This window comes from Osmerus mordax, chromosome 1 (genome assembly GCF_038355195.1).
Source record: "Osmerus mordax isolate fOsmMor3 chromosome 1, fOsmMor3.pri, whole genome shotgun sequence".
NCBI classification, from domain to species: Eukaryota; Metazoa; Chordata; class Actinopteri; order Osmeriformes; family Osmeridae; genus Osmerus; species Osmerus mordax.
Window position 1 is genome coordinate 18,937,194 of NC_090050.1, and position 21,743 is coordinate 18,958,936.

The 21,743-nt window shown below is 43.3% G+C and overlaps 4 protein-coding genes across 6 annotated transcripts; 3 read left to right on the plus strand and 1 right to left on the minus strand.

The window, feature by feature from the left end:
- Positions 1 to 98: 98 nt before the first annotated feature.
- On the minus strand, positions 99 to 3,588 carry rrp9 (ribosomal RNA processing 9, U3 small nucleolar RNA binding protein). Of its 2 annotated transcripts, none has more exons than XM_067239117.1 (15): positions 3,418 to 3,588; positions 3,177 to 3,268; positions 2,962 to 3,074; positions 2,796 to 2,863; positions 2,656 to 2,697; positions 2,398 to 2,524; positions 2,161 to 2,285; positions 1,940 to 2,032; positions 1,696 to 1,796; positions 1,433 to 1,567; positions 1,267 to 1,329; positions 1,018 to 1,163; positions 702 to 781; positions 531 to 604; positions 99 to 280 (listed from the first exon to the last, which is right to left on the minus strand). In XM_067239117.1, the coding sequence occupies exons 1-15, from the start codon at positions 3,496 to 3,498 to the stop codon at positions 175 to 177; spliced, it is 1,446 nt and encodes a 481-aa protein (XP_067095218.1). In that variant the 5' UTR covers positions 3,499 to 3,588; the 3' UTR covers positions 99 to 174. The 2 variants fall into 2 exon arrangements, with proteins under 2 accessions (XP_067095218.1, XP_067095210.1); XM_067239109.1 differs by having other exon boundaries at positions 1,006 to 1,163.
- Positions 3,589 to 4,081: 493 nt separating this feature from the next.
- LOC136951373 (probable G-protein coupled receptor) lies at positions 4,082 to 11,879 on the plus strand. 2 transcript variants are annotated; one of them, XM_067245728.1, is made up of 9 exons: positions 4,082 to 4,163; positions 4,671 to 4,852; positions 4,980 to 5,133; positions 5,311 to 5,462; positions 5,682 to 5,910; positions 6,033 to 7,207; positions 8,061 to 8,189; positions 9,595 to 9,681; positions 9,812 to 11,879. In XM_067245728.1, the coding sequence occupies exon 9, from the start codon at positions 9,925 to 9,927 to the stop codon at positions 11,218 to 11,220; it is 1,296 nt and encodes a 431-aa protein (XP_067101829.1). In that variant the 5' UTR covers positions 4,082 to 4,163; positions 4,671 to 4,852; positions 4,980 to 5,133; positions 5,311 to 5,462; positions 5,682 to 5,910; positions 6,033 to 7,207; positions 8,061 to 8,189; positions 9,595 to 9,681; positions 9,812 to 9,924; the 3' UTR covers positions 11,221 to 11,879. The 2 variants fall into 2 exon arrangements, with proteins under 2 accessions (XP_067101829.1, XP_067101838.1); XM_067245737.1 differs by lacking the exon at positions 9,595 to 9,681.
- Positions 11,880 to 17,143: 5,264 nt separating this feature from the next.
- Positions 17,144 to 18,779, plus strand: cav4a (caveolin 4a). Its single transcript, XM_067235125.1, has 3 exons — positions 17,144 to 17,579; positions 17,899 to 18,086; positions 18,211 to 18,779. The coding sequence occupies exons 1-3, from the start codon at positions 17,358 to 17,360 to the stop codon at positions 18,359 to 18,361; spliced, it is 561 nt and encodes a 186-aa protein (XP_067091226.1). The 5' UTR covers positions 17,144 to 17,357; the 3' UTR covers positions 18,362 to 18,779.
- Positions 18,780 to 19,061: 282 nt separating this feature from the next.
- On the plus strand, positions 19,062 to 21,543 carry LOC136942280 (caveolin-3-like). Its single transcript, XM_067235134.1, has 3 exons — positions 19,062 to 19,120; positions 20,071 to 20,242; positions 20,904 to 21,543. Exons 1-3 carry the CDS (start codon positions 19,116 to 19,118, stop codon positions 21,243 to 21,245), a joined length of 519 nt encoding a protein of 172 aa, XP_067091235.1. The 5' UTR covers positions 19,062 to 19,115; the 3' UTR covers positions 21,246 to 21,543.
- The last annotated feature ends 200 nt before the right edge of the window (positions 21,544 to 21,743 follow it).

Sequence of the window (21,743 nt, forward strand, 5' to 3'; positions counted from 1 at the left end):
AAGAACACAGGTCTGTACAAGTGATAAAATCATGCATCACATTGACATCCTTATAAAGACAGTGGATTTTTCTGAATTAAACATAAGTCTGATACTCATTAAATTGTGTAAATAATTTTATTTACAAAACAAAATTGCATACACAGATGACTACTTAAATGATCAAATAATATACTATTCTCCCTCAACTCCCTCAACTTCTTGCTCAGGGTTTTGTCTTTTCAGAGGAATGATGTAGAGTCCATTCTTTGCTTCTTTCATTCTCCACCAGCGGCCAAGCCTGAAATTAAATAATGTATTAAACATTAACTACCAGATATGACATTCATGTTTGTCAGGATGAGATTAGAGTGTAGAAATAATGTATTTACACAGTACATTACTGGGGGAGGTATGAGTGAAACCACAGTGCCCTCTAGTGAGACACTATTGAAACTACATACTAAGCAACAACTTCACGCCAAAAACAAATCAAAACAGTATTTCAGAAGATGATTCTACAATGAAGGTGGTGTAGCAGTTGAGAGTACCTGTGCTCCTGTCCAACTCCTGCAACCAGGAATTGGCCTGTGCTGGAGAATTTTAAACTGTTGACAAACCCCGTCTGTTAGAGACAGAGAGAGAAGATAACCATCAGCAGGAGCCAAAGCCATCATTGCTGCCACACCTGTGCGTGTACTGAAGATCAGCACAAGTCTTACCACAGGCACAGTGAAGAGACGCTGCAGACCTCTGTAGCCCTGGCTACACTTCCACAGCTGAACCTCTGAGTTGTGAGAACCTGAGGAGAAAACGCCCCCATAAAAGACAACTTTGAGTCAAAAGTAAAAGGACAAGCATGTATCTGGGAGTCTGCTACTAACTTGGATTGCTTCATTTCTACTCAAAGTGGAATTCAAACGAGGAAAGGGAAATGCCCTTGTGGTGGTCTGAGTGTGTGTCTAGACAGCATGATTGAAGGGTGCTGTGTGTGTCGGGTCTGTTGGCCTGGTGAAGGACTCTCACAGCTGGAGGCACCTGAAGCAACGGTATCAGAATTCTGCAGTGCCGCCACGGACGCCACCCAATAAGGCTGCTCCAGCCCCGCATCACCATGGCAACCGTGAGCCTGCTTCACCGTGCTCAGGGGCTTCTTCTTGTTGACACTCCAGAGGGAGACGGAGCTGAGAAAGAAGTAATTTGGAACCAGGGGGGGGTCAATGCCTGCGCTCTGTAATAGGATCTCTTGTTTTATTTAAGAGGACTTTTAAAGTTGTGCTCCCTTACCCATCATCAGCCCCCGTTATCATGTGCTCCTCGTTAATGAGCTGGATGCAGTCAATGGAACCCCTGGACAGTACAAAACAAGGAAACAGATTAAGGTCAGGCCTACTAGTGAGCACAGACACCTTGCACGTCAAGGGGGTGACGAGGGGGGGGGAGGGCGACTCACTCATGGCCATGGAACACAAGCTGGGATTCTTCAGCTATCTTCCAGACCCTCACTGTGCGGTCCCTCCCCCCAGAGGTGACACATCGCTCTCTACTCCCTCCATCCAGGCCCGTGATCACATCCTGGTGCCCAAACCTGGGGGATAGAAACACAGTCACTAACACACAAACACTTGGAGTGGCACACACACAAACTGAGAATGTGGTTAAAGGAACGTGTCATGGGACCTTTAAAGGAACGTGTCATGGTTCATCCAGACTTACAGTGTTTCCACATAGGCGTTCTCGTCCACGTTCCACACCTTGACCGAACGATCGTGAGAGGCGCTGTAAAGTTCATGGGTTCCTCTCCGAAAGGACAGACCCTGAACAGGACAGTTGCTTAGTATGACCCCTCGAAGAAAAACATCCATCCAAACCATGGCATGATATGACTCATGAACAATGGGGATAGAAAATCAACAGGGTCAAAGCAGACACTTTCTGCTTGAAGGTGAAGACATCTTACCGATACAGGACCCCGATGTCCTGTGAACTTGTATAAGTGTTTACAAGTCGCTGCCTCCCAAATCATGATCAGTTTATTCATATCTCCAGTGGCCTAAGGAGGGATGCAGTGTTCCATTCTTATTCTGTCAACAGCATTATTTGGCTTCATAGCAGATGAGCTGGTATAAAAGGCAACCACCTTCAGCACTGAACACAAGTGTGCATGGGCACTGTACTCACCAAGTATTTTCCATCTGATGATATGGCCATACATAGAACATGGGCTGTGTGTCCCACATGACGGTCCTCGGTTCCTTTTCTGCCGCCAGCTATAGTGTGAAGCTTTTTACCACTCTCAACATCCCCTGTAGGTACAGATTTGTGAACATGATAGTCTTTGACAGTGGTCAGTGTAGCAGTCAACGTCCAGGTCAGTTAACTAAATGTGCAAGCCTAACTTAAGAATCAAAGGCATACATTTGATGATGGAGCAGTCTTTGCCAGAAGAGAAGATGTTCTTATCGTCAGGGGAGATGACCAGGCAGGTGACGGGCAGCTTGTGTCCTCTTAACAAACGGATTTCAGAGGCGACTGGTGGAAGGAGCTGGAGACCATCACAATAACAAAAAGTTAAACAATGACACCTCCCAAGTGGATCAAAGACCAGATCCAGATAAATACCCCAAACAACTCATTTAGAACATGATTTGGCTCATGACCATCTAAGACACTTACATCTTTCGCAACCATTCGCTGGAGCTTTCCTTTCTGTTCAAGCTGAAGAACAAAACAGTGAGGTGATTTTGAATATCTTTTTGTTATCATGTTTAGAAAGGACTACACCTTTTCCACAATTTTAACATGCTGCCTCATACCACTTCATCTTGGAGTCTTCCAGCTACCAGGTCCGTCTCAAACAGCTCCTCCTCTGCCTTGGCTTCTTCTAGTGGACAAAAGGAGAAGCTAATGTATAAAATCCAAATCTCAGTAACTGGTGAGTTGGTTGTCTTTCTGAAGTATAACACATTGATACGCTCTTACCCTCGTCCCTTAGTTGGTCAAGGTAAATTTTGGCTAAACGTAGCTTCTTCTCCTGTGGTGTCTCTTCAAACTCCTCTTCTTCGTGGGATTTTCTTTTCCTTTGAACTGTGTGACTAAAACAATGTGTTAATTGGGTTGATAAATTAAGCTTGGATGCCAGCACATTCCAATTAAGTTATTTTATATTGTCCTATTCTGTGTAGCAAGGCCGTTACCTCTCTGTCTCGGAGTCACTGGAGATTTCTTCGTTAGTCTTCGAATTCAACTTTTTCGCTCGACTCTTGTTTCCCACATCCTTCTGTACTACCTAAACAAATTGATCAAAACCGTTTCATTTTAACTGACATTTCAGGAGTTATTTCAACTACCTATCAATGGGAGCAGCTACTTCTTGCCTTAGACCAAGCTAAGCAGCCGGCTAATGATAGCTTAAGAAGCTAGCTTTACGTTTCATACCTTTCGTTTTGCGCCTGCTGAATTATCATCTTTTTTGGAAAATGTTGCGTTTCCTTTTTTCTTAATGAAGAAGGACGACATCACGAAACAAAAACAAAAAAAAACTGTCTAAACAACTTATATCGCAAAAGAATGTACAGGTTCAAGTCACGCATCCACATCCATGATCCACATGGGTTTCCTCATTCTCAACCAAACTATGAACATAAACACATGGAACCGCAGAGAATGTTTTGATTGGTTGATGGCGTTTTATCACTTTGTCACGCCCACTCCAAATTGCTATATGGCCCGCCCCTTTAGAAAAGGTATTGGACTATTGAGGTAGTAGGACCAACAAACATATGTGATTGGCTGGATTAGATAAAACTACGTTGAGCAGGAAACGTGTACATGGGTAAATTCTTTCCCGGCCCATACAACTCCGTTCCCTTCTAGTTGCGGTCCAACTAACTAACTAATAAATAACGAGCAAAGAACGACGTCTTTGCTTGAGATTTTCATAAGCACAAATTCCCTGATTTGAAGTCCGCAAACCGTCTGCAATTAGGGGATACATATTGACAAACAATAGCACTCACAATCCAAATCGTACATGGGACCGTATAATACACTGCAGTATTGCAGTACTACTAGGCTACCGTACTTCCTCTTTACTTGGTAGTATTTCCATTTACTGCAGAAGATTTGGTTCATTGGAGGCTCCCTTTTAGCATTAACACTGGAAAACGAAATTGGAACCACAGGTAGGTTTACTGACGAATACAATTGTATTAGATACTATACATCTCAGTGTTTCAGCAAATGGTCGTCTGTGATGCTACCTTCTGTACCCGAAAAACTATTCTGGGGTTCGCAGTATCAATATGCATAGGCAAAAAAGATTGTTCCTAAAATAACCTTCGCAAAAAATGACAATTATTCCCATTATGTGGAGTCATGGGGATAGTTTGTAGATTAATTCTAATTCTGTAGATTAGAATTGCAAATCTGCCACAGATGCTGGCGTTCATTTTCTCAATTGAATCACATGAGAAAATCCCCAAATGGTTTTCAAAAAGGACAACAAAAAGGACCCCTGTTGGTATTTTGTTTCACAAAACAATCCTGTATATTCTAAAAAGTAAGCAGTTTCAAAGCTTTATTTTAATGTACCAATATCTGAGTGATTAATTCAATGAGTTCTTAAAGTTTCCTAATTGAATACTGTAGGGCCAAATAGGTGTGTTTACTGTTCGTTGTGTGCATTGCAGCTAGTGGAGACATTTCTACTCACACCAGCATGCCTCCAAAGAGAGAGGCATCAGAATCAGTAATTGGCACTCAGCCAAACCTCAAAGTGACGAGGATAAGCACAGAAGTAGAAGAGGATTCTGGTGAAAATGCAGAAGAGAAATACAGAATATCAAATGATACCATTTATCCAGCCTTTGAGGTGAGTTATCCATCCTATGGGAGATGGGATCACATTTTCAAACATGGTGTAGGCCATGATAACCAAGTAACCTAAGTTATTATGTTTTCTTGCTTACGTGGATGTTTTGACTTTTTGCCTCCTTCAGAATGAACCAATTGGTTTTGAGGACCATGAGCCAAGCCAGGGAATGAGAACTGATACCATAAGCCTTTTAATGAAAATTGACCAGCTTCAGGCAGAACTCAAATATGAACGCAGGTGTAGGATCATGGCAGAGAGAGAATTGAGACAGCTTAAAGGTTGGTACTCATGACTAATTTTGATAACATTATTTGGGGGGGTACATATCCCAACCAGGAGACCATGTCAACGTCACACATTCACATACTCTAATGGATCTATTAACGACAAATTTAAAAGAAGTTAATCAAGACCACAAGATTATTGTAATGTAACTGTCAGTAATACCTTTTCAGAGATGAATGACCTGATGAGCCAAATGAGACACACAGCACATGACCTACGATCTGTCTTAGACCAAGCCAGACAGGGGACTGATGGGACTTCCCAGAGCAGTGAAGGGGAATACTTCCCCTGTGTCATTGGCCAGTCTGAACCAGTGGCAGAGGTGATGTCACTCAATAATACTTCCCAATCTTATTCTCAGGCCCAAAATACACATCCTCTCCAGGGTAGTAATACATGCATGTCTTTTGTATGGAAGAATGATTTTAGATTTAATCTGAAGAGAGTGTAGAGCAAAATCCTTGAGGATTAACATTGTCATTGTGTTGGTTTTGTGAATGTAGCTTTGTGCAATAAAATGAATCACTGCATTATTCTTTAGGATGATGAAAACCTCCTGCATCTCTCTGGAGGCCTGAGAATTCAAAGAAACCTGTATGAGCGTGTTGCGGAGATCACTGACTTTAGGAAGTACATTTCAGCTCTGCTGATGGTGCTGTTTGACAGAGACACCCTGGCCACCCACACTTTGCAGGGCAGGCGGACCAACATTGCTAGAGAAGACTCTCATAAGCCTCCCCTCCCACCAGACATCTTAAGGGGCATCATGGGTACTGGCTGCTGTTTAGCATACATAAAAACTATCTGTATCTGCAGAATGTTTACTGTACAGCTGCAATAATCTCCAAATTACTTTGGTAACGCTAATATGTGTCATTGTCTTCTCTTCCAGAGCATGTTAGAATCAAGTTTGGAGTGGACTACAGTGTGATACGAACTGCCATTAGAACCAAACTGAACAATGAAGACAAGCTGTTTAAGAAGAGATTGGGTTTCCGTTAAACCAACATGTGATCCAGGGGCGTCGTTAGACCCTTTTTACTGGGGCACGTGCCTAAGTATAAATCTGCTGTGCCCCAGTATAATCTAAAGTTTGAGTTTTAACAATTTACTTTATTAGTCAGTGCATTAATTTAGATTGATAATCTCTGAAAAAATAGACGCAGTATCCAAATCAATGCTTGTAAAATCAAAGCAGTTTAACCAAAAACACAAACCGATGCCCACAGAATTCCATGTCAGGGCGATCTGAGCTTGCCAAATAGCCACTGCAGCACGCACACAGAAGTCCAGGTGTCGGACTCGGCACACAAGTCAGAATTGAGAACTAGAGAAAGTTTCTAAATGATAGGCCTACTGATCATCATATTTTGACTAAAACATAAAAACAAAACAAAAACAGTATTTGCGCCCAAATGAATGCGAAAGAAATGTGCACGCTCGCATTAACTATTGATGTCCCTGCCAAAGCTGATGTCAAACAGCGTCCCTGAACTGCTGTATAGTGGGTTAAGCAAGCAGAGTTTATATAGCCTATAGTGCATTGTGCGCAGCAAGTTTGAAAGAAAAAAAAGGGATATGAACAGGGGCCTGTGTCCCAGTAGAGTTTTATGTCTAACAACGCCTCTGATGTGATCCTGTTATAATGTAACATGCCCAGGTGATACCTGTACATGTACTGTATGTGTCTTACAGTATTAATGTATAAATGTGTACTGTTCTTAGTTTCAGGGGACCATTTGGTGTCAGGTATTAATTTGCACCTATTGTCACATGACTCATTTTAGAGTTAACAACTAGCCTTCACAATGTTTTACAATGTAACACTGCAGGTCCAAAATTGTTATTTGTTCTGATGATGATTGTTATGTACATTAAAACTAGCACAGATTCACTTCATTTGTTGAATGCTATTATGACTGTTATGGTAGGTATGCTGTACTGCCCTTTGTAGTAATGTACTGTGCAAAGTACTGTAGATAGTAACTATGTTATGTTCCAGCAGATGGCAGTGTGCTCTTTATAACCAACACTTACGTAGGTGTGGGATACATCCAAGTCTTCCAGGTATGTTGTCTTGTTAAAAAATGTCCTGCTAGTACAAAGTCACATTGTATTGAGAACCATATATGTATATATGATTAAGGCCCAGTTTCCCAGACATGGATTAAGCCTAGTCCTAAAGAAAGACAAATAATAAATGAAGATCTCCATCGAAAACGTTTTTAGTCGAGGACAAGGCTTAATCCATGTCTGGGAAACTGGGCCTTAAATTCTGATTTCTTAGGTTTAAAAAAAATAATCTTTTGATGTTTAGATTCTTAGAAAATGTTTTGATTAATAGACAAAATCACACATTATTAATACAGGGTGTGGAAGTCTATGTACATCTGTGTATGTTTAGTAAGGACCCAGAGGAGGTCTGCAAGGACAGAACAGAGAACTGTGTGTGTAGGCAGAGGCATAGTGTACAATGTGTGACAGTCACTGCCATATACTAAGAGATGAGAGTAAGGGTAGGCGGGCTGAAGAGGGTGGGTGTGGTTTCACAGAGCATCCTCACAAATGACTGTCTCTTGAATGATATGCTTCCTACGATGACCAGAGTCTAGCTCCTCCCCCTCACTGTGGCAGCTGTGCTGTCTCTGTGGTCCCATTACACATCATAGGCGCTGCTCTGACACCCATTAACTGTTTACCAGCTCAACTCAGGACTTTTTCTAAGTCGGACCATCCATCCTATTATCAATTGCTCTTCTCTCTAAAACAATGGTTGGACAAGGTAGCAGGGTACAATCACTGGGCTCAGTATCAAGTGATTGTTGAGACCTTCAGAGACTGACTGGCAGGGTACACCTATTGTTACACAGCTGGTTGGCTGAAACACCAGTGACTCAATACTGACCTTGATGCCTAATAGGTTTACTCAGGAAACAGAAACTCCTTTGCCCTGCTGTTTGGAAGCATTCCACCTTTAATATCTCAGGGTGAAAAGAGTGGAGAACAAACCAGAGGCTTTTCAAACATCGATTTACAGCTCATGCGACAGGTGAGTTAACTGCCGTATTGATTGTGTTGCGGGGGTTTCCTGTGTGAGCTATTGAAAAGTTTGATTTACATCCAAGACATGTTGCAAAGTTTCCCTTTTTTAAAGAATTGATTCTACACTTGTATTTATTTGTCCTGAAAAGCTTGAGCCTATAAAAGGTGGGCCAAGCAACAGACACAAAATAATCGGCAGTTTGGTGTACACAAAAAATCTGTTTTGGTTTAAAGCTTTGGATATACAGTATACTGCAGTATGCTACAGGACACTCATTTGATATGATCAGACCATTATTGTTTTTCTGATGCTCTTAGTGCTTAGGGGGAGTGTGAATAGTAGGTGTATAAAAACCTCCCTGAGAAGGTCTGTTTGGGTGAACCTTAATTGCCATGAACTGCATGAAAAAGATGCGTCTGATTATTGGTTGCAGATGTTTTCGCTTTGTGAATCATTGTGGATCATTTAAAAACAGGCATTCATAACATTCTCTCAGCCCTACCAATATTTAAGTTGTTTTCTATTGACACCAACTGACCTAAAAAGTGTTTACATAAGGTCAATAATATTTCTGTTCCCTTAACATTTCAAAAAGGTTGGCTAAATACAGAATTTGGCATCAGCTATTATATCAAGCAATGCCACTGTTAACGTACTGCATCCAGATCAAACTATTACTTTTTGCAAGGCTAAAAAGGGCACAAGCCAGCTGGGGCCTAGGACACAACATGATGTTGATGAAACAGGAGAGAAATAATGACATCTTGCATAACACGGCTGTTCATGCATTAGTACATCCTGGGGATGAATCTTTTTTTGAACATGGCATGCCGATCTCTGTCCATCAGAGAAGATTATGGGGTGTAGAGCATCACCAGATCACTGGTTACAAACACATGCATTTAGGACACAACCTTGATGGTTACAGTACATGGTGTGTTCTGAGTATGGATGTGAGAATGGGAACGAGAACGAGAAGCTTTCTCTGACTCTTATCCTCCTGACACGCAAAGGCACGTACTGTCTGTGGAGATAAAGATGCTTGGAAGTCAAATAACAGATTAGGATATAACTGAATGATGCAAGTGGGTTGATGTAAACACACATACACCTCACGCACATCCTTTTCAGCAAGAGTGAAAGTTGGAAGGTCCATGATATCAAACAGCTATCAGTTTCAATGTTTTTGACTGGCGTGACAACCTCCTCCTGCTAAGAGGCAGTGTCTTTGATGGTGGCATGCAGGGTGACACTGAGCACATACTAATCAATGCAGCCAGTTCCCTGCAGCTGGGCTAAAACAAGAACGCTCATTATCTTTCATTTCAAAAGGTTAGAGAAGGATGGAGGAAAGAGACAGGGTGTCCTCCATGAATTATTCCTATTGATCAGGCCCCTGTCCTCTGACTAGAGAACACTGAAAGAGAGAGAGAGAGCAGCAGTGTCATCAGAAATGCTGTTGCCTTGTCCACACCTTTAAAGAAATGGCAGTTATCAGGTAGATATGAGACTTAAGAAGATAGACCTTACATTTTGAGAAGTGATTCTTATATGCCGTAGATCATGCATTTAACTGGCAACTTGTATTGAGCTCCCTAAATGTGAATGTGTTTCTTGTTTTTCGACAGGGACAAGTAGACAAGTAATTTGACTTGTGATCAGACAGATTCTTCTATCTCGTCAGTGGAGAATGGAGGCGTGTGGGAAACGGATGTTTACTCTGAAACTTTCATTGTGAAGGATGGAGGAGGCTGGTTCACCCCTGACCCCAGATCTCAACGACACAGCAGCCAATGACTCTCTCAGCCTGTGGAAGCCCCTACCCTCTGCTCCCAGCAGGCAACTGGGTACCCTCCCTAACGCCCAAACCCGCTTTAAGGACCTGTCAGGGATCTTCTTCATGGTGACCCTCAATGTGCTCGCCCTGCTTGCCAACACTGCAGTGCTTGTGGTGATCATCAAAGCCCCTCACCTCAGGAAGTTTGCCTTTGTCTGCCACCTGTGTGCAGTGGACCTGCTGTGTGCTGTGCTTCTCATGCCCCTGGGAATCGTGTCCAGCTCACCCTACTTTGCAGGAGTGGTGTTCACCGTACTGGAGTGCCAGGTATATGTCTTCCTTAACGTCTTCCTCATTGCTGCCTCCATCTTCACCATCACGGCCATCAGCGTGGAGCGCTACTACTACATCGTCCACCCCATGCGCTATGAGGTGAAAATGACCTTGAAGCTGGCGGCTGCTGTCATGGTCCTGGTTTGGGTGGCGTCTGCTCTGCTGGGGCTGGCGACCATGTTTGGATGGCCGAACTATGGCAGCCTGAGCACCATCAGCGCCACCCACTGCTCTCTGCACTGGAGCCACAGCGGCCACCGGCAGGTCTTCTCCATCCTCTTCTGTGTGGCCTGCTTCTGTCTGCCCGCCGCGGTCATCTTCGCTGTGTACTGTAACGTGTACAAGGTAGCGCGGTTGGCGGCGCGCCAACATGGACCCCTGCCCTCTTGGACTACCAGTCACCCCAAACGGCGCTCGGACTCCATCAACAGCCAGACCACAATCATCACCACCCGCAATGCCCCCCGCAGAGCAACCAGGGACAAGGCCTTCGGAGGGGGCAAGGCTGCCCTCACCCTGGTGGTGATTGTGGGCCAGTTCCTACTCTGCTGGCTGCCTTACTTCGCCTTTCACCTCCACCTCACACTTAATTCCTCGTCCAGAATCCCTACTGACCTGGAGAACACTGTCACCTGGCTGGCCTACTCCTCCTTCGCTGCCAACCCCTTCTTCTACGGACTGCTCAACAGGCAGATCAGAGAGGAGCTATGGAAGCTGAGGTGCTGCTACACCGCCAGGCCCGTTCAGCTGGCTGTGTCCAGCCACGAGGGCTCAGCACATGAGAACTTTTTGCAGTTCTTGCAGAGGACCAGCTGCACAGTGGAGACCCGTGCCAGCTTTGCCCTCCCTAGTCCCCGGACCACCCTGGACCAGACTGGGCAAACCGGCTTCAGGATACCAGGGCAGATACCAGAGGAGTTCAGTTAGAGACACCGCAGGACTGTGGCACCCTGCTCTGGTGGTTGTTTAAGAATAAGTGTAGAAGTGTCATACACAGCACAACATGACATCAGTAAAATCTTTATGTTGATTGTGTCAGTCATTTAGTATTGTGGTTGCATTGTTCTATAACACAACTGAGGTGCATTCTGATTTAGATCATTCAGACAACAGTTTGTTACTGCCACATGACTAATAGCAGGACTGATATACGACTACCACTGTCTCTTTCTACTTACATTTACAAATAAATAGAACACTACTTCTGCAAATATATATGTTTTACTTTAATGCTGATGAAAACTTGAATAGCCTTAATTCTGCTGTATCATGTAATATAATTTTTTTCTATCATAAAGAGTGACAGGTAAATCTGACATACAACTTAATTTGTATCATACTACATAAAATTCAGGAATTTTAATAATACATTAATTCCATCAAGGTTGACAGTTGAGTGTGGAGAACATGACATTAAATTCAAAGGTAAGGGGTATGACCAGTGACTACATTATCTGTTTTAGTATACTTGCTTTATTTTTTGCTATATTCTGATCTGCCCTTCATTTTTAATAAGACACAATGCTGGTACATTAATGTTGGACTAGTGTACAAATCAGCTGTTATTACTTTTATTGTGCAAATAAACTCCTATACATTCAAAGTGTTTACAATGATTTAATGAGTTAAGCAGAAATAATGTTATTGGCATTATTATCTATCCTTTTGAATATAAAACTGTAAGTGTGTGAATCTGGATGTACAGAACAATGTTTCAGCAGCACATTCATGAAAAGCCTTAGACTGGCAGGGCTCAATTAACACATGATTATATAAGCATAGAAAATCTGCTTTCATAATAGCTCAAAGTGAACATAAAAAAAACAATAAAATAGAATGCTAAAAGCTCTAAAGTCAGAGTTAGCAAATCTGTTCCATTTAAAAAAGTTACTTTAAAGGCATTGGTGTGTAACGGAGAAATAAGGTCGCAATAACAGGACTTTGCGGTAATACCTGTATTGTAAACAATGACATAACCAGAGGAAGTGTGACACTTGGGTCCCCCTGCCTCAGATCATCATCACCTGAGTACTAAGAGGGCACTCCTTCTTCACGCCTGCAAACAATGAAAGCAATCAGTCCACTCCCCTCACTCCTTGCTAAGTCTTTTTAACATTATACTGACATTTCTGGGCGATTTTCGGATAGACTTTCTGTTATATACTGACCTTGTTTTGCCCCTGACCTCGTATCTGCTCCACCTGTATAATTCTTAGACGCCGTGATCCAGACCCTTGCCTGTCCTGTGGAACCTGAACAAGCCTTGCCTTCGTTGCCCAGTCCGCCCCCATTTGACCTACGCATGTGACCTGACTACCCTTTTGGATCTCCTCTCTGGCTCTGATATCTGTGTATGACCCCTGCTTGTCCAACTATGCTCAAATGAACCCGCACTTGAATCCAGTACCCTTTGTCTTGGGAGTCTGTCCCTTACAGGAAGATACGAGTCTTCAGCCCTGATTTTCAGATTTGCCTCTGATTAGGTTACAGTAGCTTTGTTAATGATAATTGTATTTTTGGGCCGAAATGCTTTTCCCTCCCTCCTTCCCACACAGACAGACAGATTAGGTTTAAGGGATAGAGACATTGTGGTCACACAGAAAGAACATGCTGAGCTAGATTTTTTTAAATTAAACTATGATTCTGAAAACACATGCATAAATGAATAAATAAATTGATAAATGGGCACACGGGGAAGCCTCCGATTTGCCCATCAGCCTGTGTTTTCATGGAGATGCCAAGAAAGTAAAATGGGGTAAGTTGTTTTGAAGAAATTGGAACAAGGCGTATTGTCACTGTGTAGGAAGGTGATGCATATATTTTGGGGGTATTTTAGTAATGAGCAACATTTGAAGAAAGAAAAAATGGGGTGTAAGAAGATCCTCTGTTTATTCAGCAGTGTTATGATCAGCTTTGATTTTTCCCAAAGGCAGCATGTCCACACAGTTATATGCACACACACACACACACACACAATCAGATACAAAGCAGGTCAGGACATTTATTGAGTTCACATTGAGAGGCCAGTATTGTAAAGTCTTAAAAGCATGATAACATAGTGCCACTTTATAGCCCTTTGCTGTGGTGTGCAAATACACTGAAATGACGATTGTCACCTGAAGAGAACATTTACAGAGATGGAGTATCCAGGACAAACAGAGACAGAGCATTCCGGAAGCTTCCCCCTGGGTAATCTGAGGGAGCTTGATAATCCAGTTGATTGATCACAAGGCCAGAGCAAAATCTGATGAAGCCATGTTAGAAACACACATAGAGACATAAGGATTAATGTTACATTTTAGGATTAACTGAAGGATGATCTGGCATCAAATGAGACACCACTTTCAAGCCTGGATTACGTTTTCCTTTCTGCATATTTGCACAGACTTTTCTCTTTGCATACTGGGTTCATATGCTGATTACGCACAAACACATACACACAACAAAATATGCACTTCTTGTTTGACAAGGATTTTAGGTAAGCATCTTTAAAATATTATTTTATCCAAACGTTATTCCATACAATTGAATGAATATCATGTTTTGGCCTCTTATTTGATTTAGTTTTGAAAGCCATCTTTTAAATCATTTTTATTACCATTAGACGTTATGTAACGTCGCCACAGTAACATCTCTTCTCTCATCTTATCTGTTCCTGCAGAATAGATTCATCATGACTGAAAGTACCCTTTCCTGTCTTCATCTCTGCTTGAAATAGCTGTCGAAATGGAGTTTGTCTGAAAAGAAATGGAAATGATCATATATTTATGATTTCAAGAGGTAGTGAAGTAGATAAAGGAACAGTTCAAAGAGCGAACCTGCTCTGGCACATCAGTTCCGCCAGGCTTGTACACATCTCATACATACACATGAGCGACCCTCACAATGAGCCAGTAATTAAAGTGAAGGACCAGTCTCAGACCTCCAATGTCTATAGAACCAGAGCTAGACCATCACAACAATTGGGTGTCCCTTTCTCAGGCAGAATTCAAAGTATATCAAACAAGTCTCTCCAATTAGAGTAAGAACATTCACAGGTTGTGGCTCAATCAGCATAATTTACACTGCTATAAAGTTAATCTGTTGTGTATTTTTTTACACTTAGTATTGGAAATCGTAAATCTTGTAAGTCGCTTTGGATAAAGGCGTCTGCTAAATGAATATATGTAAATGTAAATGTTTGAAAAACAGGAAGAAAGTAATGTCATTGATGACTTTGCCTCATTGACAGTATCTGTCTGTCTGTCTGTCTACATGATCTGCTAAATCAAAAGAGTCAAAGCAGACACGATGAATCAAAGCTGTAGGGAAGGAGCTCTGGGTGTGATTAATGAGCCTGTCGTATGGAGTGTCCCAGATTACATTAGACAATCTCTGAAAGTGTGTGTGAGGCAAGTTACAGTCCGAGAACCACGTACACAAACAACCGCTCTCATACCTGCATGCAGAAGGAAGCAGGCCTAACCATACTGTGGTCATACTGTGGGCTATGTTGAGAAGACTCCATTCAACACTTCACATGGCTGTCTTTTTTATGAAACACCCACATTGCCTGACCCTCACCGACCATGAGATTAGAGTTAGTACCTGACCTGGTGTGCTGTACCCATGGATACAGCCAGACTAGCAGGTGCACAAAAAGAACACTGTATGACATCATTCATATCCCACATAAGCTCTTGGCAGAGAGAGGAAGAGAGAGAGAGAGAGAGAGAGAGAGAGAGAGAGAGAGAAACGCATCTTTAATTCATCTAGCCTCTCATCTTCCATCCTTGCCTCCCTGACATGACATATGAATGTGACTGATCGTCGTCCAGGTCATAACTATTCACCAGCTACCATGAGCCCACATGTGGAGGGTCAGGTGTGCGAAAGCCAGAGTGGCAAACACATGACACACATACACACACAGTCCCTTTCCTCTAGCTCCCACAACCCCCCCCCCCCCCCACCCCACACACACACACACACACACACACACACACACACACAGACACACACACTCTTCCATCCAGACCATCTGGCGAGGTGTGCAGACCATTAGCATACCACTGTCTCCAGCTATAGCACACACAGGAAACTCTCAGTCATCAATACATCATGTTCCTTCTGTTTCTCTGCCTGGTTAAAGTTATCTCTTTCCAGTGAGCACCACGCCATCTGCTTTCTACTGTATACTGTTGTAGACTTGTAATTCTTCATACAAATAAACTATTAATAAACAAACACCTATTTTGGAGTGGTGATTTTATATATACAACACTATTTACAGTGTTACACAAGACTAAGATTAAACATCAACAGTGTGTGCATCCTGTCTTTGAATGCATTTTTGTCAGAGCCTGACTCAAGTTTGTACATGGCATGATTCTCCAAAACTTAATAATGACTAATAATACCAGTGTGAGGATGATCTGTTAATGGATCCAAAGGTTAATAGAGAATAAGGGATTTTCCTGAAAGCCTGTTGCGAAATGAAGCTCACACCTGGGGGAGAGAGGTACGTAGCTGAGGACAACTTTCCATTTCACATCATCGTGTCCCAGAGGAGCGAAATTCTCTCTCCCCCTCCTTCCCTCCCTCCCTCCCTCCCTCCCTCCCTCCCTCCCTCCCTCCCTCCCTCCCTCCCTCCCTCCCTCCCTCCCTCCCTCCCTCCCTCCCTCCCTCCCTCCCTCCCTCCCTCCCTCCCTTTCTCTCTCTCTCTCTCTCTCTCTCTCTCTCTCTCTCTCTCTCTCTCTCTCTCTCTCTCTCTCTCTCTCTCTCTCTCTCTCTCTCTCATGCTTACAGAGGTTGACAGACAGTACCTATAACTTGGAGAAAGCAGTAGCCCAGACACTGCTGCCTCTGCTGACTGATGAACTACTTCCTCACATTTTAGACAGACATTATTCTCTCTTAGCCTGACCTTCATACCAGAGGCTTCCTGTTTCAATTGAAATATGTTTTTTTTTACCAGAAAAGTTTGAGGGTAATGTTGTCTTGGTTGTATTCATCACCATTAGATATTTACAGTAACTTGTGTTTCTGTGACCAATCTTGATCCGCATGGGTGGCACTCACTGACAGGAACAGCAGGAGCAAGTCTCAGGTTGACCCTCGCCACCATCTAGTGCTTGTAGTTCTCACGCAGGGTGAGTCATGTAAAATCATACAATACCTGTTTAATCTGCATAACTCCACAATATATCTCACAGCCAGCAATGCATGTCATAGTGTAATCTGGGGCTACACCAAAATGAAATAATAAGCTGTACCCTTCCAGTTGTTGTTACCAGGTCAATGTTTACAGCAGAAGAGGAGTACTTGCAGAAGCACCAGATCATGTTTCGGGTGTGCCATACAAACAGCCTCTATAAAGATAGCTCATTTTTACTCAGGAGGCCAAAGGGGGCACTGGGGGCTGCAGACCCCCCAAAGTAGTGAACCTCTTTTCATCTTAGAGAGCCAGAAGATGTAAAGATCTCTACAGACATTTCAGACCACATATCAGACTCCACACCACACACACAGTGCCCAACTTACAGAACACAAGGATGTTGATGAGTCTCTGCTCTATCATTACCTACTTTACTGTGAAACATGTACCACATATTTCTTCCTTGTCAGCTTTTGCAATTTGCTGTAGTTTCCTTTAGCTATTTCCTGACAGTTCTACTGCAGGTTTTAATAAGATATGTACAACTGTTTCCAGTCAGTCCTCCACACTAGTATTTATATCCCCCACACCCTGTTTCTCTCGATCTCCCTCTCTCTCTCTCTCTCTCTCTCTCTCTCTCTCTCTCTCTCTCTCTCTCTCTCTCTCTCTCTCTCTCTCTCTCTCTCTCTCTCGTTCTCTCTCTCTCTCTTTCAGGACACTGGGAAGTGATCCTCTCAAGTCCGCCAAGCTGGAAATACCGACCAGGCCACAGTCACTTTCCAAATTTAACCCAGTGAAGTGGTGGGTCCAGGGGCCTGATTGGTCACCCTCTGTTGGATAGTATCAGTCTGGCAGTGTCACGCTGTATTACCAGGAGCTAGTCTTTTGCTCTGCAGATCTGTAAGTATTGCTCTCTCCCCATGTCCATATGGACACCATGATGAAGGAAGATGATACTGAGGAGACAGAGATAGACCTGGGGGATTCTGAACCGGAGGATTCAGATGAGCTGGAGGAGCCGGAGCCCTTATGGAAGGCTCCTGCAAGGGAGGAGGAGGAGGAGGACATGACATCAGCGTTAGTGGACATCAGTGATACCAAGCCTCTGCTCAACATTAGAGACCCCCGGGGAATCAATGACTGTCTGAAGGTACCTGGCCCACCGTGGACAGGATGACACGACTGATTAAACTGTTGACTGTCTATGTTATTTCATGAATTCAATGGTTTAAGTTTTATTTTATGATCACATTCAATATTTTAAAGATATTTAGTGAGCAAAAAACGAAACGAAAGTGTTTATCAAGAAAAAATACCAGCTGCATTCTGTGATTGTACTGCCCTCTTGTGTGCGCCAGCCCAGTCACAGTTTGGTAGAACAATGGATGATGATGGTAGATGAGTTCACCTATCCTCGGTGACCTCCTCTGTGACCTCCACTGACCTCTGACATTCCTCTCTTGGCCCAGGTCACCTTTGAGGATGTGATAGCAGAGCCAGTGTCGGTGCGCAGTGGAGACAGGGTGTGGATGTGGAGTAACGCCCTGTTTGAGGTCACTAGGGTGTGGATCTACAGGATTGTCACAGTCCTGCTGGCTGTTCCAGTGTCCATCCTCTCTGGGCTCCTCTTTGCCATCCTCAGCTGCCTCCACATCTGGTGGGTCTGACGTCTCACAGCCTACTGGCTAACCCTGACCCAGGATGTGCACCACCAGCCAATGTGTCTCCGAGTTTTTTTCTCTTCTAGTTTCTAACAATGTGTTGTTCTCCCACCATGACAGGATGGTTAGCCCCTTCATTCAGAGTGTCCTCATAAGCACCAGCTGCCTGCAGGCGTGGTGGAGCATAGTCCTGGATGTCGCCGTGCGTCCCTTTCTCTCCAGCGCCGGCAAGTGCTGTGGAGGCATCAGTGTTCACCTGGCACGGGAATGAGAGGATCTCTGTCACATGTGGGACTAGGTTTGGGATGGTCCCCGATGCAGTCATGTGCTGTGTTGTCTGGCTGAGGGCCTCTGGGTGGCCTTACTGTAGGTCCGGGCTTGAGCCAGGATGTCTGAGAGCTTTCACTGACTGGACCTCTGAGCTCTGAACAGACTGGAGACTTGAAACAGTGTCTGATGATATACATACATTGGTAAATCATGGTGTGAGGTTAAATACCTACATTGGTATTACATGTAGCACCTTTATCAGAATTGCATGCCATTTGCATATTGCGTACTTGATGGACATGCTTGGTTCAGGTGCACTTCTGACATCTAGATTATTCTCTCAATGAAGACTCACTACAGTTCAGTACCAAAGTCATTAAAAACAACAACTGAAACATTAAAACATTACTGAAACTGTGCCAACTTTTATATCTTATAATCAGAATTTGAAAATGTTTTGTGATAGAAGAACAACCATTGGAATTAACATCTCAGAGATTCTATGAATATAGAGTTTTTGTACAGAGTTTATTGACATGGAACCCAAAAATCATCATCATAATGTGATACAGAGAGCAGGATAATACAGTTCATACAGCACGACTTCATCAATGTGTATGTATACAATGTGCACAGTATGTTATATATGATGAACTTCAAACACAGAGTGTGGGTCTGTGTTTCATTCCACTTGTCCTAAGGCCCTGGTTGGATACATCCAGGCCGTTCTCTGGACAAGAGAGCATCCACACACCATGAGGTGAGCGGGAGTTCATCCTGTACAGGTCTACGGTTCGTTTACTTAAGAAAAGCTGTTCATACTGCAGACTTTTAGCTCTGCTGTGGACCCATTGACATTCCATAGTGTACCAAGGCTCTTTGTAATAAATTTGTTGCAGGCGAATAGCCATATACCCATGTTATAGAAAACAGATGTGACTACAACACAGTACATATTACAATTTGAAACACTTTCTACAAAGTGTGTGTCACAAATCAACATAATAAATGTATTTATGCTCTTGCATTTACAGCTACATTGGTCTCTAAATTGTTATACAAGTAGCAACAATGCTGCGTCTAATTGTTTGTGTTACGTAAAATAAGAATTGAACGCCTTTAAAAGTTTATTGCCACAGTCATTCAACCTGTTACTGTAAAATGTTGAAGCTAATTTGGTAGGGTTGATTATTACTGCAGTGCAATCCTATGTGTGGACAGACTGCAGCTTCACAAACACAGTGCAGTAATTACGGTTGTGACTTAGCAGGATGGTGTGAGATACAACACAGTCTTGCGTCTCCATTTACAAGATTGTGTCGGGTTCCCATGTGAGCTACTGTATGGGGTGAAGACAAAGAATGGGTCAAATTGTGTGTTTGTATGATAGAGAAAGAGATAGCTAGATAGATAGACAGAGAGATCGAGAGAGAGAGAGAGAGAGAGAGACAGAGAGATCGAGAGAGAGAAAGAGACAGAGAAATAAAAGAGAGAGAGTGTCTATGCATGTGTGTGTGTGTAGATGTGAGCAGAAGCCCTTTGACAGGCTGGGACTGGCAGTAAGGCTGGCATTCCATGAGTGACATCACACCGAGTGTAGCCTCAGACGCCTGCACGCAGCCCCTCCCTGTCCCACTGCCCATTGTGACTGGCTCTGCTCCTTTCAGACACAGGCCAGCCGAGACTGAACCCCCACTCTCCTTTCACCAGCAACACCAAGGACCAGCCACCCGGCCCTGCCCGAACCCTCCACCCTCCTGCAGCCTTCACCATGGCTGAGATCAACCACAATCAGGAGCAGAAGTTCCGGAGAGACAGCCACACCAAGGAGATAGACCTTATCAACAGAGACCCACAAAAGATCAATGAGGACATAGTGAAGGTGCAGTACTGTGTGTGTGCAGTGTTCAATTGAAACTAATACAAAACCTGTTCAAGTATGCTACAGAGCAGCTTGAAGACCATCTTTTGTGTGCTTCTCGTATCAAAATGTATTAAAATAGCTGTCTAGCTTCAGTGCATTACAGAAGGTTGGCTAAAGATACCAGGTCTATTTCTAGGCATAGAAAAGGGTGTGCTATACATATGGACTATAAGAGAACCTCTCCGTATATTTAGTTTGAAATAATCTTGTATTAATTGATCTGTAAAGTATTATTTTCAATCTACTTGATCTGTCTATTATAGCAGGTTTATAGAAAGCAAACACTGAACAAACTGAGAATACCAGTGCAACTATTTGTGAATGGACCCCTTTGAACAAATACTGTATACTCAGCTCCAGTCTGCTTCTGGTGGTGTTTTACAAATACAGCTTGGCCTTTAACAAGGTATAGTTGCAATCCCAGGGCCTTTTAATTCTATAAAAACATTTACCCAAACACTTAAAGTTGCAATTACAGTTAAACTGATATTTCAGAGAGGCCAGCCTAGAAGTCTTACATTAACTCATGTGAAACTGAGTAAAAAAAGTGTGTGTCAAGTGTGTGCCTGCTGATGGCGTACTCCCTGCCTGATGGCCTACTCCCTGCCTGCTGTTGCAGGTAGACTTTGAGGATGTGATCGCCGAGCCAGATGGCACCCACAGTGTGGACGGGGTGTGGAAGGCCAGCTACACCACCTTCACCGTCTCCAAATACTGGTGCTACCGCATCCTGTCTGCCGTTTTGGGCATCCCTGTGGCTCTACTCTGGGGATTCCTGTTCGCATGCCTGTCCTTCTGCCATATATGGGCCGTCATGCCCTGTGTCAAGAGCTGTCTGATCGAGTCCCAGTGTTTCAGCCGTATCTACTCGCTAGCTGTGCACACCTTCTGTGATCCTCTGTTTCAAGCTCTGGGGAAGGTCTTCAGCAATGTCAGGGTGGTCTTAAGCAAAGAGGTGTAAGACTGCCCCGTGGCACACTGTAGGTGTAGCAGGATTGGTCCTAACCTGGGTCTGACCTTCTGGAAATATCAACGCTTCACTAAACAAACACTGATGACAAGAGAAACATTTGTGTATTCTGTGGTTGAAGCTTGGTAACAAATTGCCTTAGAGCAAAACCTGCAGTCAACAAGACCTTACTCGGTAACGTGTCTTGTTTGTTTTTACTGCATTTATTAAATGTCTATTGATAGTTATGCCATTCCGGACACTTTGTTTTCTACTCCTGACGGTCACAAAATAAATGGATTTTGTAATGTTTGTGTTTCAGTGGTACTTATGAAGGTTGACACTCAAATAAACAAATGACTGTTGTACTTCTCTGCATAATGGTATGGGAATCTAACTTCATCCACATAAACAGAATTTGTAATTGATTGGAAAACTCCTCCCTATAAGACTTCAGGGTGAGCTCAGTCATGTTGCCAACATAAATAAACAAGCATATCGCTGTTACTA

Bases quoted from the DNA above. Each gene is read 5' to 3' on its own strand.
- cav4a (XM_067235125.1), top strand. From the start codon at position 17,358: ATGGACACCATGATGAAGGAAGATGATACTGAGGAGACAGAGATAGAC. The intron at 17,580-17,898 runs GTACCTGGCCCA...CTCTTGGCCCAG, and splicing joins GAATCAATGACTGTCTGAAG to GTCACCTTTGAGGATGTGAT. The intron at 18,087-18,210 runs GTGGGTCTGACG...CCACCATGACAG, and splicing joins CTCAGCTGCCTCCACATCTG to GATGGTTAGCCCCTTCATTC.
- LOC136951373 (XM_067245728.1), top strand. From the start codon at position 9,925: ATGGAGGAGGCTGGTTCACCCCTGACCCCAGATCTCAACGACACAGCA.
- rrp9 (XM_067239109.1), bottom strand. From the start codon at position 3,498: ATGTCGTCCTTCTTCATTAAGAAAAAAGGAAACGCAACATTTTCCAAA. The intron at 1,797-1,939 runs GTAAGATGTCTT...TGTCCTGTTCAG, and splicing joins GACATCGGGGTCCTGTATCG to GGTCTGTCCTTTCGGAGAGG. The intron at 1,568-1,695 runs GTAAGTCTGGAT...TCTATCCCCCAG, and splicing joins AACGCCTATGTGGAAACACT to GTTTGGGCACCAGGATGTGA.
- LOC136942280 (XM_067235134.1), top strand. The intron at 20,243-20,903 runs GTGCAGTACTGT...CTGCTGTTGCAG, and splicing joins TCAATGAGGACATAGTGAAG to GTAGACTTTGAGGATGTGAT.